Source organism: Bufo bufo, chromosome 10 (assembly GCF_905171765.1).
Source record: "Bufo bufo chromosome 10, aBufBuf1.1, whole genome shotgun sequence".
In the NCBI taxonomy this organism is placed as follows: Eukaryota; Metazoa; Chordata; class Amphibia; order Anura; family Bufonidae; genus Bufo; species Bufo bufo.
The window spans coordinates 9,193,228-9,207,737 of NC_053398.1; the positions used below are offsets into that span (position 1 = coordinate 9,193,228).

Genomic DNA, 14,510 nt, shown 5'->3' on the forward strand with positions numbered 1-14,510 from the left:
CATGACTACAAACAGGAATAATTCTTGAATTATTACTGCTCACACAACTGAGGGGTTGTTACAATTGTATCAGTCCACTTTCAGCTGGATACATCAGCACAAATCTCTCCTATTCTGATTGGCACAATGTAGCAGTCTAGTTGCAAATCCAGGTTAGGGTACTTTCACACTAGCGTTTTTCTTTTCCGGCGCGGAGTTCCGTCCTAGGGGCTCAAATCCGGAAAAGAACTGATCCGTTTTATCCTAATGCATTCTGAATGGAGAGCGATCATTGTGATCAAAATCCTGATCAGGATTCAAATGTAATCAGTTTTCACACGTTTTTCCGAATCCGGCAGGCAGTTTCGTTGACGGAATTGAACGCCGGATTCAAACAACGCTAGTGTGAAAGTAGCCTTAGGGTATTTTCACACTAGCGTTTTTCTTTTCCGGCACTGAGTTCCGTCCTAGGGGCTCTATACCGGAAAAGAACTGATCAGGCATATCCCCATGCATTCTGAATGGAGAGTAATCCGTTCAGGATGCATCAGGACGTCTTCAGTTCAGTCATTTTGACTGATCAGGCAAAAGATAAAACTGCAGCATGCTACGGTTTTATCTCCGGCCAAAAACACTGAAGACTTGCCTTAATGCCGAATCCATCCTTCCGGTCTGTGCATGCGCAAACCGAAAAAAAGGTGAAAAAAATAAATGCCGGATCCGTTTTTCCGGATGACACCGGAAAGACGGATTCGGCATTTCAATGCATTTTTCTGACTGATCAGACATTTTTAAGACTGATAAGGATCCTGATCAGTCTTACAAATGCCATCAGTTGGCATACGTTTTGCCGGATACGTAAGGCAGTTCCAGCAAGCCGTTCCGTCACCGGATCACTCTGCCGCAAGTGTTAAAGTAGCCTTACTGAAAAAAATTTTTTCCTAGGCTGGTTAAAATTGTACCAAACCTTCAGCTGTGTGAAGTCTTAGGTTTGTACAAGTTCTTATCCTCTGGCTAGAAACAAGAATGTTTTTATTCACTGACAACAGGCAGGGATCTAGAAAATGGTGAAACCTTGAAACACACGGCCACATCCGTGTTTGGTAAGTATCCCCCTAACGCATCGTGAATGTACGATATTTATTTTTTTAGAAATGTTTACAAGTTCTGGCTCAAAATATCGCTGTATTGTATGCCAGCCATGAGGTGGGTGAGGAAATTCTTCATGCCACGTGCACCTGTTTGGGGACGTTCGTCTCTAATTGGTGACCATAGAATTTTCCGTATGTTTCAGAACCACATTCCTCTCTGCTGCTCCTGTTGACGCGGCTGAGCACTGTCGAGCAGCTCCACTCGTCCTTATCAGATGGTGCTGGTGGAACAGATTTGCTCTGCTTGTCACTTTCACCTCAGCAGTGTACACGAGCGCTCTGTAGAGGCTGCTGGGTCGGGAGAAATGCTCTGCGGATGGACATTGCTGACTCCACAGGCGTTACCTTAGCAGACGTCGTTTAGGAACAAACGCCTCTAAAAGCAACTCTTGACCCGAGAGGAAGACCAGACGACGGCTTGTACCAGAGGATGGAACTACCCTCCGAGCAGGTGAGTGTCATGAGTTCAGTATATGCCGCTGCAGGTGGGATGAGGAAGAAATCTAATGATAGAATGCATACATGTAGCAGAGCTGAGCTGCCCATCACTGCTTTATATGTTCAAGGCTGTGTTTGTCATTTGGCCCAACTCCATGGTCTTACATAGGACTGCATTTAAAAGTAGAGCGAGGAGATTTTTTTATGCACGAACCATACAGCCAAATTCAGCTCTGCTACATATTTATAAGAGATATAGTTACATATTTTATACTAATGTAGCACCACGGTTTCTGATCACATGACTCCGGGGATGCAATAACCACATACCAGGGGTATATACCTATATACACTTCTCCAGTAGGAGATTCCAGATGTGCACTGACACCTATTCAATACCTCTTGGCAATTCCATAAATATTTCCGCTGAAGTCGGGGATTTCTCTGCTACCCATGGGCTGTTTTATGACAGCCTGCCACCTAGATTATGACCTGACTTACATTAAATAGGGCACTATATATGTACATTTTGACACTTGCCATCCAATGACAAAATTGACTTTTTTTTTAATTTATTTTTTAATTTCCCCCTTAAAGGAGATGTCTATAGTTTAAAGGAGAAAAACGCAACCCGCCCTTTAAAAGGAACCAGTCACATTAGTCTGCTCTTCCAGGTTCCTACTCCTTCTGAGCTTAGGAGTCCAGTGGGCAGGCACCTCAGTAATTTACAGCTATATCGGTGCTGTCAATCAATGAGAAGGACAACCCACTGGACTCTGAAGACCTGAATGAGTAGGAATTTAAATGAATAGATTACATGTTCTACCAAACCTTTTCCCACTAAATTAATTTAAATTCCTACTCATTCAGGGCTTAGGAGTCCAGTAGGCGGTCCTACTCATTGACAGTACAGATAACAGACAAAATACCTAATAAACAACATCTAATAGCAATAGGAACCTGAACACTATAGATTCTAGAAAAATATTCAATTACATCTAACCAATAGTTTAGGGCATATGGATCAAATTTTTATCACCCTCCCGACTTTTCATACAGACATCTGATTCCCTTCATTTGCATGTCTTCAAAAAGAATGTGAGTCATTTACCATGTTCGGTGCAAAAACAGAGTTACAGTTGTTTCCCACCACCCATAATTTGTGCAACTCAGATTTGCTGGATCTATGTGCCTAGCATGCTGCTATCTTCCCTTGCCTTTGTATGTGCTTTCCTCCATATCTATAGTCTGTGAGCTCTAACCTTCTTAGATGCTTTCCCCCCTCGCCACAGTCTGATCTGCCATGTACAACTTCCTCCCCTCCCTGCTGCCATCTCTAAGGCTACATACACAAGGCTAATTTCAGTCCATGTCCAATACACATTGTTTTTGCAGATTACACGTAGACCCATTCATTTCTATGCGACTGCCAAAAAATGCAGAGAGCACTCGGATGTCATCCATGTGATGTCCGCATCCATGCAGCCCTTCCACAAATTATAGATGTCCTGTTCTTGTCCATTTTGTGGGACGGGGAGAGGGGAAGGCGATTGGGGGGGTCAGCTAATAGCAGGCCGGGACGGGAACGAGCCTCCCTAGCATCGTGGGCCTGCTATTGGATGAGCTCCCCCGTCACCGGATGGTTTGATCTGGGGAGATGCAGTGGCGGCTTTGCAAGCAGTGTAAGGGGCCCGGACATTTTAGGGGGCATTATAGGGGTTGGATAATCCCTTTAATACATATGTTGCAATTTCTTAGCTGCCCCTTGGAAACAAATGTTGCAATATGATGACACGTTTCCTGCTTTCTGTCCCGCTTGCTCTATTTTTCTGTTGGAGATACTGATGCATCAGTGCTGCTCAGCATCTAGATGTAGCAGAGATGAGTTAGTCATTTTGCACAATCAATAGTTTTATCATTGTGTAATGTGGCTTTCCATATGATGGCAGGTAAACCTACGAAATAGATTCAGCTCTGCTACATCCATCGGATCACCCTACAGTACATTAAGCCAAATAATTGTCCTCATGCTTATTTGATATCCAGATCTACAACCTATTGCATGTTTTTTTTTTGCAGAGGGCCGAGAATGACTTTTGTGAAAATGAAGGTTCCTTCCTGAGCACCATTCAGAGGATCATATTTCCCATCACCTTCCTCTTTATTCTCGTGGTTGGTTTTTCCCTGAACCTCTCTGTGATGTGGATCCTGGTGTCTCGAATCAAGCGATGGAACAGGAGCACCATCTTCCTCTTCAACTTAGTCTTGGCCGACATCACTTGGATACTTTGCCTTCCGTTTCTTATCTACTACCACTTTAACCATCTGCACTGGATATTTGGAGATGCCATCTGCAAGCTGACCCGGACTGTCTACCATACCTGCTATTACTGTAGCATCTATTTTGTCACCTGCTTGAGCATAGATCGCTACTTGGCCATAGTCCATCCTCTCAAGTCCCTAAGACTCCTCAAGAAGCACCAATCTCTGCTAGTCTGCTTGACCATTTGGGCAGCCACTACTTTGAGTAGCGTACCCGTGATCTTCATAGCTGGAACCCAGGTTTGCAAAACCAATAAAACCATTTGCGGCAACTATGTGTTTTCTCAAGAGACTCATGTGACTCTTCCGTACTCCTTATTCTCCACCACCATAGGTTGCCTCCTGCCCTTTGCCTCCATATGTTATTGCTACTGCAGCAGTGTGTGGGAGCTGAGGAGGATTGAGATGCACAGGTTGAAGAAGAGAGACCTCTTGACCAAGCTCATGTGCTCTGCTCTGGTGACCTTTGCTCTTCTCTATCTGCCCTATCATGCCTCCAGGAACTCCTGTATCGTCTTAAGGATTCTCAGGCCGCACGCCCCTCTGGTTATTGAACGGGCAGATGCCTTGTTCTTTATAGAGATGGCCGTGTGCAGTTTAAACACTTGCATCAATCCCTTGTTTTGTTTCCTCGCTGGGGGAGATTTCCGAGAGCAAGTCTGCAAAATTGCCCATTCCATGCCACCTTTCAAGAGGTGGAGGCTGGGGAACAGAAGAGCGGCTGTCTGCCCCATGTAAAGGGACACTGGTTTGGATGGGTAACATCTAGACATGATGGACACACCGGCGTGATGTGTATGGCATTAAAGCAGGGATCAGCAAACTTTGGCACTCCAGCGGCTGTGAAACGACATTTCCCATCATGCACACTTATTCAGCTATATTTGTAACTCACAGAGAGGTGAAAGTAGGATTCTGGGAGTTGTAGTTTCAGAACAGCTGGATTGCCGGAGGTTGTTGATCCCCGCATTAAAGTATAACTCCACCTCTGAACATTGTTCTATGGGTTCAGTCTATAGGTTAAAGGGAACCTGTCACCTGGATTTTGGGTTTAGAGCTGAGGACACGGGTTGCTAGACGGCCGCTAGCACATCTGCAATATCCAGTCCCCATAGCTCTGTGTGCTTTTATTGTGTAAAAAAAACGATTTGATCCATATGCAAATTAACCTGAGATGAGTCCTGTACGTGAGATTAGTCAGGGACAGGACTCATCTCAGGTTAATTTGCATATGTATCAAATCAGTTTTTTTACACAATAAAAGCACACAGAGCTATGGGGACTGGATATTGCGGATGTGCTAGCGGCCATCTAGCAACCCGTGTCCTCAGCTCTATACACAAAATCCCGGTGACAGGTTCCCTTTAATATGGAGGAACTTTGTAAATACTGTTTTAGCTACAATATCAGAGTGCAGGGGACTGAATACAAATGCATGACACACTTTTTTGAGGTTTTTATTTAAACATTTTTTTAACTATGTATCATTTTCTTTTCAGTTTACACATACTTGCCACTTTGTGCTGGTCTATTACATGAAATCCCAATAAAATACAAGTTTGTGGGTGTAACATGAAAAAATGTGGAAAAGTTCAAAGGGTATAAATACTTTTTCAAGGCACTGTATTTTGCATTAAAGCCTGCACTTGAAAACAGACATCTCCAAGACCAATGCTATGTTATAACATCAGCTCCCCCTAGTGGTGGCTGCAGGCAGCCAGAATTATATAAGTCTTAAAACAGCGCCTCCTATATAGATATATCATGAAAGCAATCAGCATTGAATTTTATACCTAAAACATGAGCAGGTTCTATTCTTTAAATTATGTGGCCCTATGGTTTCTGTGCACGATTTTATCTGCTGTGCAAGTGAAATTGCTGTGGAGTCAAATGGCTAATATCAAGCATTACATTCTGGAAGATGCACAAGACACAATATACGGTACTCGGCCTGTTATAAATACTAGGGGGGACATTTATCAAGACTGGCATTTTACACTCCGATCTTAGTCTCTCTCTTACTTACTTTCCGTGCAAGAAAGCAGAGATCTAGACCAGCAATGGAGCTATAATCCAGGCCAGTTTCCTAGATTAGATTATAATACATCTGATGGACGGCTTACTCTGGCCCCTCACCACTGAGTAAAACCCACAGAATTTTGTGCAACAGCTGGTTTTCTGGAACAGAGGGTATGATAAATGTCCCCCTAGGTAGAGCATGCTGTTTAATAAAACTGAACCAGCAGTGAGATGTATGCTTCTGTACCCTCAGACTAAATGGGGGAAAAAAAAATCATAATTTTGAATGCAGCTCTGGATGTGACTGGAGAGTGATATAACACAGGATACAGTAGGTAGCAGCTGATCCTGTTTATACTGATACATTGTGTCTTTCCACTTTGTGTAAAGTTTTTCTTTGTTGATAGGAGTTACAATGTGTGTCCCATTCAGGAAGCATGAGATGCAAGAGCCAAACAGCTCAGTTCTGGAGGAACCACAGGACCCATGGGTGCCTGTAGATTCTAGTGGGTGCCATGTAATGCAGGTTACCTTATTGCTGCCCTTGTGGCCCCAATATTGGCTCTTGATCTACAACTTATTGCTTGAATAACAATTGTACATTATACTTTACTTTTTAAAAATGTTCCCTTTTTTTTTTTTTTATACTGCGAGGCCTCAACCTGTTTTGGACGAGCAATGAAAATCTGATTCCACTTATCTGAGTCATCTGTGTCAGGTAAAGCTGAGTGCCCATCAATGTGTCTGTCTGTCACGACCATGGTCATGGTCGCGACTCCTTGAGCCGCATGCAGTTGCCCGCGGTCTGCTCTTGTTGTCAACCACAGGTGAGGGCTGTTAGTATGTTGCCTCACGTGTGGTCGCCGTTGGCAACATGAGGTTGTTGGCAGTGGAGCAGCCTGAGCTGGTTGCTCGGCGGTCCGCTGTCTATGCATGCGGTTGCATCAGGCAACGTGTGTTTGTATGTGTGCACTTTCTTTGTTTGGTATGCACGGGATTTAGTCGTATGTGCACTTCCCCTTTAAGTGGCTACCTTACCTTGTCTGGTGTTGGAAGGGTTAACTCCCTTCCTAGTGTGTGTCTGTGTGGGTGCGGCTACTTGGGCTATTTAGCTTCTGCTGGATGCCTGAAGCAGAGGGGTACTCCAGCCATGCTGTATGCTGGAGTCATCCTCCTGGTCTTCTTATGCCATCTATCCAGTGAGGGCCACCCTTGTGGTCATAGACGTTAAGATGTTAAGAATATGTTAAGATGTTAACTTTATGTTCTTGTGGTGTCTCACCTTTTGCAGCTATGGTTTCCTGGGTTCCTGTGTCCTTTTATGTTGGTGTGGACATCAGCACTTGTGCACGGGTTCCAGGCTGTGTGTCTGTGGCAGCTAGGTGTGGTACTAGTTTCCCTTACCTGCCATTGCCATATGCTGTATATGTTCCCCTTTCCTTGCAGCTTGGCCAGTGAGACTCCTGTTCGTCCGTGTCTAGGAGGAACAGGTCGTCTTACCCTGCTCCTAGTCCAGGGATTTCCTGAGGGCTAGTAGGGACCCGAGGTTCCGGAGTATGAGCCCTCCTACCATCTGGGTTGGCTCATACGGTTAGGAGTCGGGGTCAGAGTTAGGGACGCATTAGGAGGTGACCTGGCCTAGCAGCTTCCCACTATCCCTTTAACATCGCACGGCGGGGGGTTTCCCCCACTCTCCGCCGTGACACTGTCATAATGTCTTCCGCGGAGTGTGCCACCCAGCTTTCCCAGAGTCCTGAATAGTTAAATCTGAAGCATGAAATATAGAGGGGCCACAGGGCTACATGAGAAAATAGCAGCTAACCAATGCAGGTGGGTTTCAAATGCAAGACCCCAGCACTGCAAGGTAAAAATAAGGTTCATGACTGTGTATTGTTTTGTTTTATTGATAACGTTAATTGAAACAATAATATCAAGCCCCAATGATGTTCTCATTGCCAGGAACCTACCCCACAGTTGTCAGAAAGAGTTGTAGAGTTATAGAGCCTGCACTCCTTGCAGAGAGCTCCCCCTACTGGTGGCTATAAGCAAACAGAATTCAGTTCCAGAGCTGAATGAAGAGGGATGATGGCATTAACCCTTTTCACTGTGCTTAAACAACTTCAACCTACTGTTCAGAACCATGTATTTTATGTTTAACTCCTTCACCACCCTAGACCTCCAAGCATCTGTATCAGAGGAGCAATGAAAATCTTATTCCAAGTTTCTCAGTCATCTGTGTCAGGGAAAGTTGAGTGCCAATCAACGAGACTGTCCTTACATCTACCATAGTGTGTCCACCCAGCTTTCCCAGAGTCCTGAATAGTTAAATCTGTCACATGAATCAGTGTTATTACCCACCCTTTCGCCATTTGCTATGCAGGATCCTGGGAAAGATGAGTGACAACCGCTGGGACAAAATAGCAAAAGCAGGTGGGCTGAAAAAGCAAACATTTTGGTGATGTCTTTGCCTCCTCTGGTGTCTACTCGCCCCGTGCCCTCGTCCTTTGTCTTCTCCTGTTCCTCCTCACTAATGGAAACCACTGCAGCACCCATGGCTCGTGGGCGACAATAAACAACCACCAGCCTAATATGTTTATCGCACTAATCGCTTCCTCGTGTATAATGAGACTAATTAATCACATCAGGTTTATTCGTGTTATCTGCCTGGGATTTAGAAACACAGATCCTGACACCTGTTTTGGCGCAGGAAAGGTCATATGTTTATAGATCTGTTTGTGTAACAAGATAAAGAGCGATGTATACAATGGAACAGGGATCCGAGGAGGAGCATGATGACCCAGCGGGAACTGTGCAGGCTGCATCCCTTTAAGGCCCCCTGCACACGAACGTGTGCACCCCGCGGTCGTGCTGCGGGCCGCAATGCACGAACACAGTCCGTGGGGCAGCCGCAGCAGATCGTGGACCCATTCACGGCCATTCCGCAAAAAGATAGGACATGTTCTATCTTTTTGAGGAACAGAAGTACGGGACGAAACTCCACGGAAGCACACCGTAGTGCTTCCATAGGGTTCTGTTCCACACCATTCCGCATCTCCGGATTTGCGGACCCATTCAAGTGAATGGGTCCACATCTGTGATGCGGAATGCCCACTGAACGGCACCCATGTATTGCGGATCCGCAAATGCGGTCAGCAATATGGCAACGGGAAGCACACCTTCGTGTGCAGGGGGCCTAAGGGTGAGTCATCTGGATGTTATATTGGAGTAGCATAGCTGAGTTTGACACATAACGATGATATACTTACTGGGAGTTGTGGTAGCTGCTACAGAGGGGCCACAGTTCTACATGAGAAAATAGTAGCTAAAAGATTCAGATAGTGTCTCTGGTGGGTTTCAAATGCAATACCCCAACACTGCAGGGTAATAATGCCGTTGACTGTGAATTTTTAGGTTTTTATCAATAAAGTTGATTGAAACAAGAACATCAAGGCCCCAATGATCTGCTCTTTGCCAGTGACCTATCACACAGTTGTCAGAAGGAGTTGTAGAATTACACAGCTACCACTAGGGGGAGCTCCTTACATAGGGATTTATACAGATTCAATTTCTGACTGCAGTGAGCTCCCCCTACTGGTGGCTGCAAGCAAACAGAATTCAATTCCAGAGGTAAATAAAGGAGGATATTAACATTAACCCTTTCCCTATGCTTAAACAACCTCAACCTACTCTTCAGCACTATGTATTTTATGTTTAACACCTTCACTACCCTAGATCTCCAAGCATGTGTAGTAGTAGTAGATGTAAAAATTTGGCATGGTAAATATAATTGATAGAGGTGTATTTTTGCATATCTACCTTCTTCTTTGATACATTGTTACAAACTGCAGGCCTAGGATAGTACGCTCTGATACAGTGTTTCCCCTATTGGAAAGCTCCCCTATGAGCTATGAGTAATCTGGAGAACAATGGACTGTAGGGCCAGACTACACAGATTTTATCTGCAGTCTGTAACCATGGAGACACACAGGCAGGCATAGGAGCTGTATACACAAAACCTAAATGAAAGGATTAGGGAACATGTATTATCCATAAGCTCAGGCAAGGGTTGCCCACGCGTAATAGAACATGTCAATTCCATACATAACGGAGATGTCAATGTGAAGTTTGCGGGCATAGAAACGGTACAGAACCTCCCCCAGGCAGGAGATAGGCACCGCAAATTACTAAGGAGATAAATTGATGAATACTGCGCATGGGCGCAATGGGCCCGCTAGGCCTAAATGATAAAATAGATTGGCAAGTGTTTCTATAACCATCTAATATGTTAGTAAGAGATTTGCTGTTTTTATATTTGTGTTTTACCACAATATGAAGCACCGATTCCAGGGCGACGTCAGACGAGTGCGCCGAGTTTGTGGCGCAGCGGATGACGTCATAGTTGTGAGACACCAGAGCCGATGCTTAAATAACTGGCCCAGACGCGCAGTTACACTACGGGCCAGATGAAGCGCTGACGCGCGACATGTCACCTCCATAGCACCCCGCCCCTTAAAATGTCACCCCCACAGTACCCTGCCTCCTTAAGAGTGCCATCCACAGCACTCCACCCTCTTAAAACATGACCTCCACAGCAACCCACCCACCCCCTTGACAGGTCACCCCCCGCCCAGAGCACCCCGCCTCATTAACAGTGACCTCCACAGTGCCTCTCCCCTTTAACATTGACCTCCACAGTACAATGTCAGCACTCAGACACGAGGACCCTCCAGGAGACTCTTCACCTTGCAGCTGCTATTTGGATCGAGGAGGGTAGAGGCGTAACTGTATACAGAAGGACCTGGCGCATCTGCCATCAGAAAGTGAAGTCCTGAGTAACCATAAGATTATGACTCATGTCCTTGTTAAGGGACAAGGGGTCTGAAAAAAAAAATCTATTAAAAAATCTGTTCAGTTTTATAAAAGATGTGAGAAATCAATTTACATGCATGTAACAGTCTGTATAGTACTCCGGAGCTGCATTCTGGAATATAATACAGGATGCAACTCAGGATCAGTACAGGATACGTAATGTATGTACACAGTGACTGCACCAGCAGAATAGTGAGTGCAGCTCTCGAGTATAATACAGGATGTAACTCAGGATCAGAATAGTGAGTGCAGCTCTGGAGTATAATACAGGATGTAACTCAGGATCAGTACAGGATAAGTAATGTATGTACACAGTGACTCCACCAGCAGAATAGTGAGTGCAGCTCTGGAATATAATACAGGATGTAACTCAGGATCAGTACAGGATAAGTAATGTATGTACACAGTGACTGCACCAGCAGAATAGTGAGTGCAGCTCTGGAGTATAATACAGGATGTAACTCAGGCTCAGTACAGGATAAGTAATGTATGTACACAGTGACTGCACCAGCAGAATAGTGAGTGCAGCTCTGGAGTATAATACAGGATGCAACTCGGGATCGGCACAGGATAAGTAATGTATGTACACAGTGACTGCACCAGCAGAATAGTGAGTGCAGCTCTGGAATATAATACAGGATGTAACTCAGGATCAGTACAGGATAAGTAATGTATGTACACAGTGACTGCACCAGCAGAATAGTGAGTGCAGCTCTGGAATATAATACAGGATGTAACTCAGGATCAGTACAGGATAAGTAATGTATGTACACAGTGACTGCACCAGCAGAATAGTGAGTGCAGCTCTCGAGTATAATACAGGATGTAACTCAGGATCAGTACAGGATAAGTAATGTATGTACACAGTGACTCCACCAGCAGAATAGTGAGTGCAGCTCTGGAGTATAATACAGGATGTAACTCAGGATCAGTACAGGATAAGTAATGTATGTACAAAGTGACTCCACCAGCAGAATAGTGAGTGCAGCTCTGGAGCAGAATACAGACCATTACAAGTCAGATCAATAACAGTGCAACCAATATTTAACAGCCTTTTTAAGATGCTGATTATAAGCCGCTTACCCTAAATAACTCTTAGCCGTTAAGGCTTATTTACCTGAGGGATTTTGAGTCGCCTGTTCAAGTCAACAGGTCCACTAAAAAAGACCACACTGACGCCATCTTTGTTCATGCCTTTTTTTCACAGCTGTATGCCAGGAGATTTTATTGACATGAAAAAATGGATGACATATGAACAGCAAAAATGGACATGCAGAACGCAGGTGGGGACAATATAGATTCCACCATTTTAGCGGATGGAACACATGTGAGTTTTAAAGAGCTCATCCGAATAAGCCCTCATCCGTTTCCTTCAGTGTCGTCTGCTTTCTGATTTTGATCTATTAGGGCATAGCTACTGACTCCAGCTTAGCTACATAATTTGCTAGAATCTCTTTTTCCCCCATACTTTACACTACAGCTCTGCTCGATCAAATTGGCTGCTGATGGGAAGCACAAGTTCAGAAGGAAATCAGTGCATGGAGAGAAGATTTCCATTGCAGCAAGGACAGAATGATTATAAAGTACAAGCACATCTCCAGCTAGTGGCACCTTTAGACGCTCTAGTCTTTATACCACCTATTACCGGCCTAAATTCTGGTGTAAATTACACTTGAATTCAGACACAGAAACAATAGTACAGGGTGGGCCTTTTATATGGATACACCTTAATAAAATGGGAATGGTTGGTGATATTAACTTCCTGTTTGTGGCACATTAGTATATGTGAGGGGGGAAACTTTTCAAGATGGGTGGTGACCATGGCGGCCATTTTGAAGTCGGCCATTTTGAATCCAACTTTTTTTTTTTTTTCGATAGGAAGAGGGTCATGTGACACATCACACTTATTGGGAATTTCACAAGAAAAACAATGGTGTGCTTGGTTTTAACGTAACTTTATTCTTTCTTGAGTTATTTACAAGTTTCTGACCACTTATAAAATGTGTTCAATGTGCTGCCCATTGTGTTGGATTGTCAATGCAACCCTCTTCTCCCACTCTTCACACACTGATAGCAACACCGCAGGAGAAATGCTAGCACAGGCTTCCAGTATCCGTAGTTTCAGCTGCTGCACATCTCGTATCTTCACAGCATAGACAATTGCCTTCAGATGACCCTAAAGATAAAAGTCTAAGGGGGTCAGATGGGGAGACCTTGGGGGCCATTCAACTGGCCCACGACGACCAATCCACTTTCCAGGAAACTGTTCATCTAGGAATGCTCGGACCTGACACCCATAATGTGGTGGTGCACCATCTTGCTGGAAAAACTCAGGGAACGTGCCAGCTTCAGTGCATAAAGAGGGAAACACATCATCATGTAGCAATTTCGCATATCCCGTGGCCTTGAGGTTTCCATTGATATAGAATGGCCCCACTATCTTTGCACCCCATATACCACATCATACCATCAGTCTTGGAGGGATCTATCCAATGTGGGTTAGTGTCAGACCAATAGCGGTGGTTTTGTTTGTTAACTTCACCATTCACATAAAAGTTTGCCTCATCACTGAACAAAATCTTCTGCGTAAACTGAGGGTCCTGTTCCAATTTTTGTTTTGCCCATTCTGCAAATCTGGGTCATCCTCGTTGAGATGCTGCAGTAGCTGGAGTTTGTAAGGGGGCCATTTGTGAGTAGCTAATATCCGCCGAAGGGATGTTCGACCAATGCCGCTCTCCAGTGACATGCGGCGAGTGCTACGCTGTGGGCTCTTGCTGAATGAAGCTTGGACAGCCACTGATGTTTCTTCATTACAGACAGATTTCATGCCTCCACATTTTGGCAAATCCAACACTGAACCAGTTTCACGAAACTTAGCAAGCAGTTTGCTAACTGTAGCATGGGAGATGGGTGGTCTCGTAGGGTGTCTTGCATTGAAATCTGCTGCAATGACCCGGTTACTGCGTTCACCAGACATCAACACAATTTCTATCCGCTCCTCACGTGTTAACCTCGGCGACATGTCAATGGCTGTAAACAAAGAGAAACTTGTAAATAACTCATGAAAGAATAAAGTTACGTTAAAACCAAGCACACTATTGTTTTTCATGTGAAATTCCCAATAAGTTTGATGTGTCACATGACCGTCTTCCTATTGAAAAAACAAAAGTTGGATTCAAAATGGCCGACTTTAAAATGGCCGCCATGGTCACCACCCATCTTGAAAAGTTTCTCCCCTCACATATACTCATGTGCCACAAACAGGAAGTTAACATCACCAACCATTCCCATTTTATTAAGGTGTATCCATATAAATGGCCTACCCTGTAGATTTGGACCGCGCTTCTTGCAGGGTCTTTTTCATGCCTGTGCATGCATTCTGAGTGGGCAAGCTCTTTCTGTCATTACCTTGGTGGACTGTCCCGCTACCCACACATAGCAAAGTGCAGTTTAAAGCCAGTGAGATGTCTCCCCACTGCCAGGGCTGGATTTAGGGCTTTTGCCGCCCTAGGCGCGTTTAGTGCTCACGCCCCCTATTAGTTTGGCTATAGCTGCCTACTGACTTGAGGGTATACAGTAGCTACAGAAAATGATTTTGACCATGCAGTAAATAAAACGCTGTTGAATACGCACTTGTTTTTACTGTGTTTTTTTTTGTTTTTTTATATGTGGTCATTGACCCTGCAGTTTATACAAGTGAAATACATTTGTGTTACATTTTTAACCTAATAA

At 44.5% G+C, this 14,510-nt stretch overlaps 1 protein-coding gene across 1 annotated transcript; it reads left to right on the top strand.

Moving 5' to 3' along the window:
* Positions 1-1,560: 1,560 nt before the first annotated feature.
* Positions 1,561-4,628, top strand: LOC120980939 (P2Y purinoceptor 1-like). The gene is made up of 2 exons (XM_040410332.1): positions 1,561-1,581; positions 3,648-4,628. Exons 1-2 carry the CDS (start codon positions 1,561-1,563, stop codon positions 4,626-4,628), a joined length of 1,002 nt encoding a protein of 333 aa, XP_040266266.1.
* Positions 4,629-14,510: the final 9,882 nt, after the last annotated feature.

Coding starts and splice junctions, on each gene's coding strand:
- LOC120980939 (XM_040410332.1), top strand. CDS start 1,561: ATGGAACTACCCTCCGAGCAG. Junction 1,582..3,647: donor TGGAACTACCCTCCGAGCAG/GTGAGTGTCATG, acceptor TTTTTTTTGCAG/AGGGCCGAGAATGACTTTTG.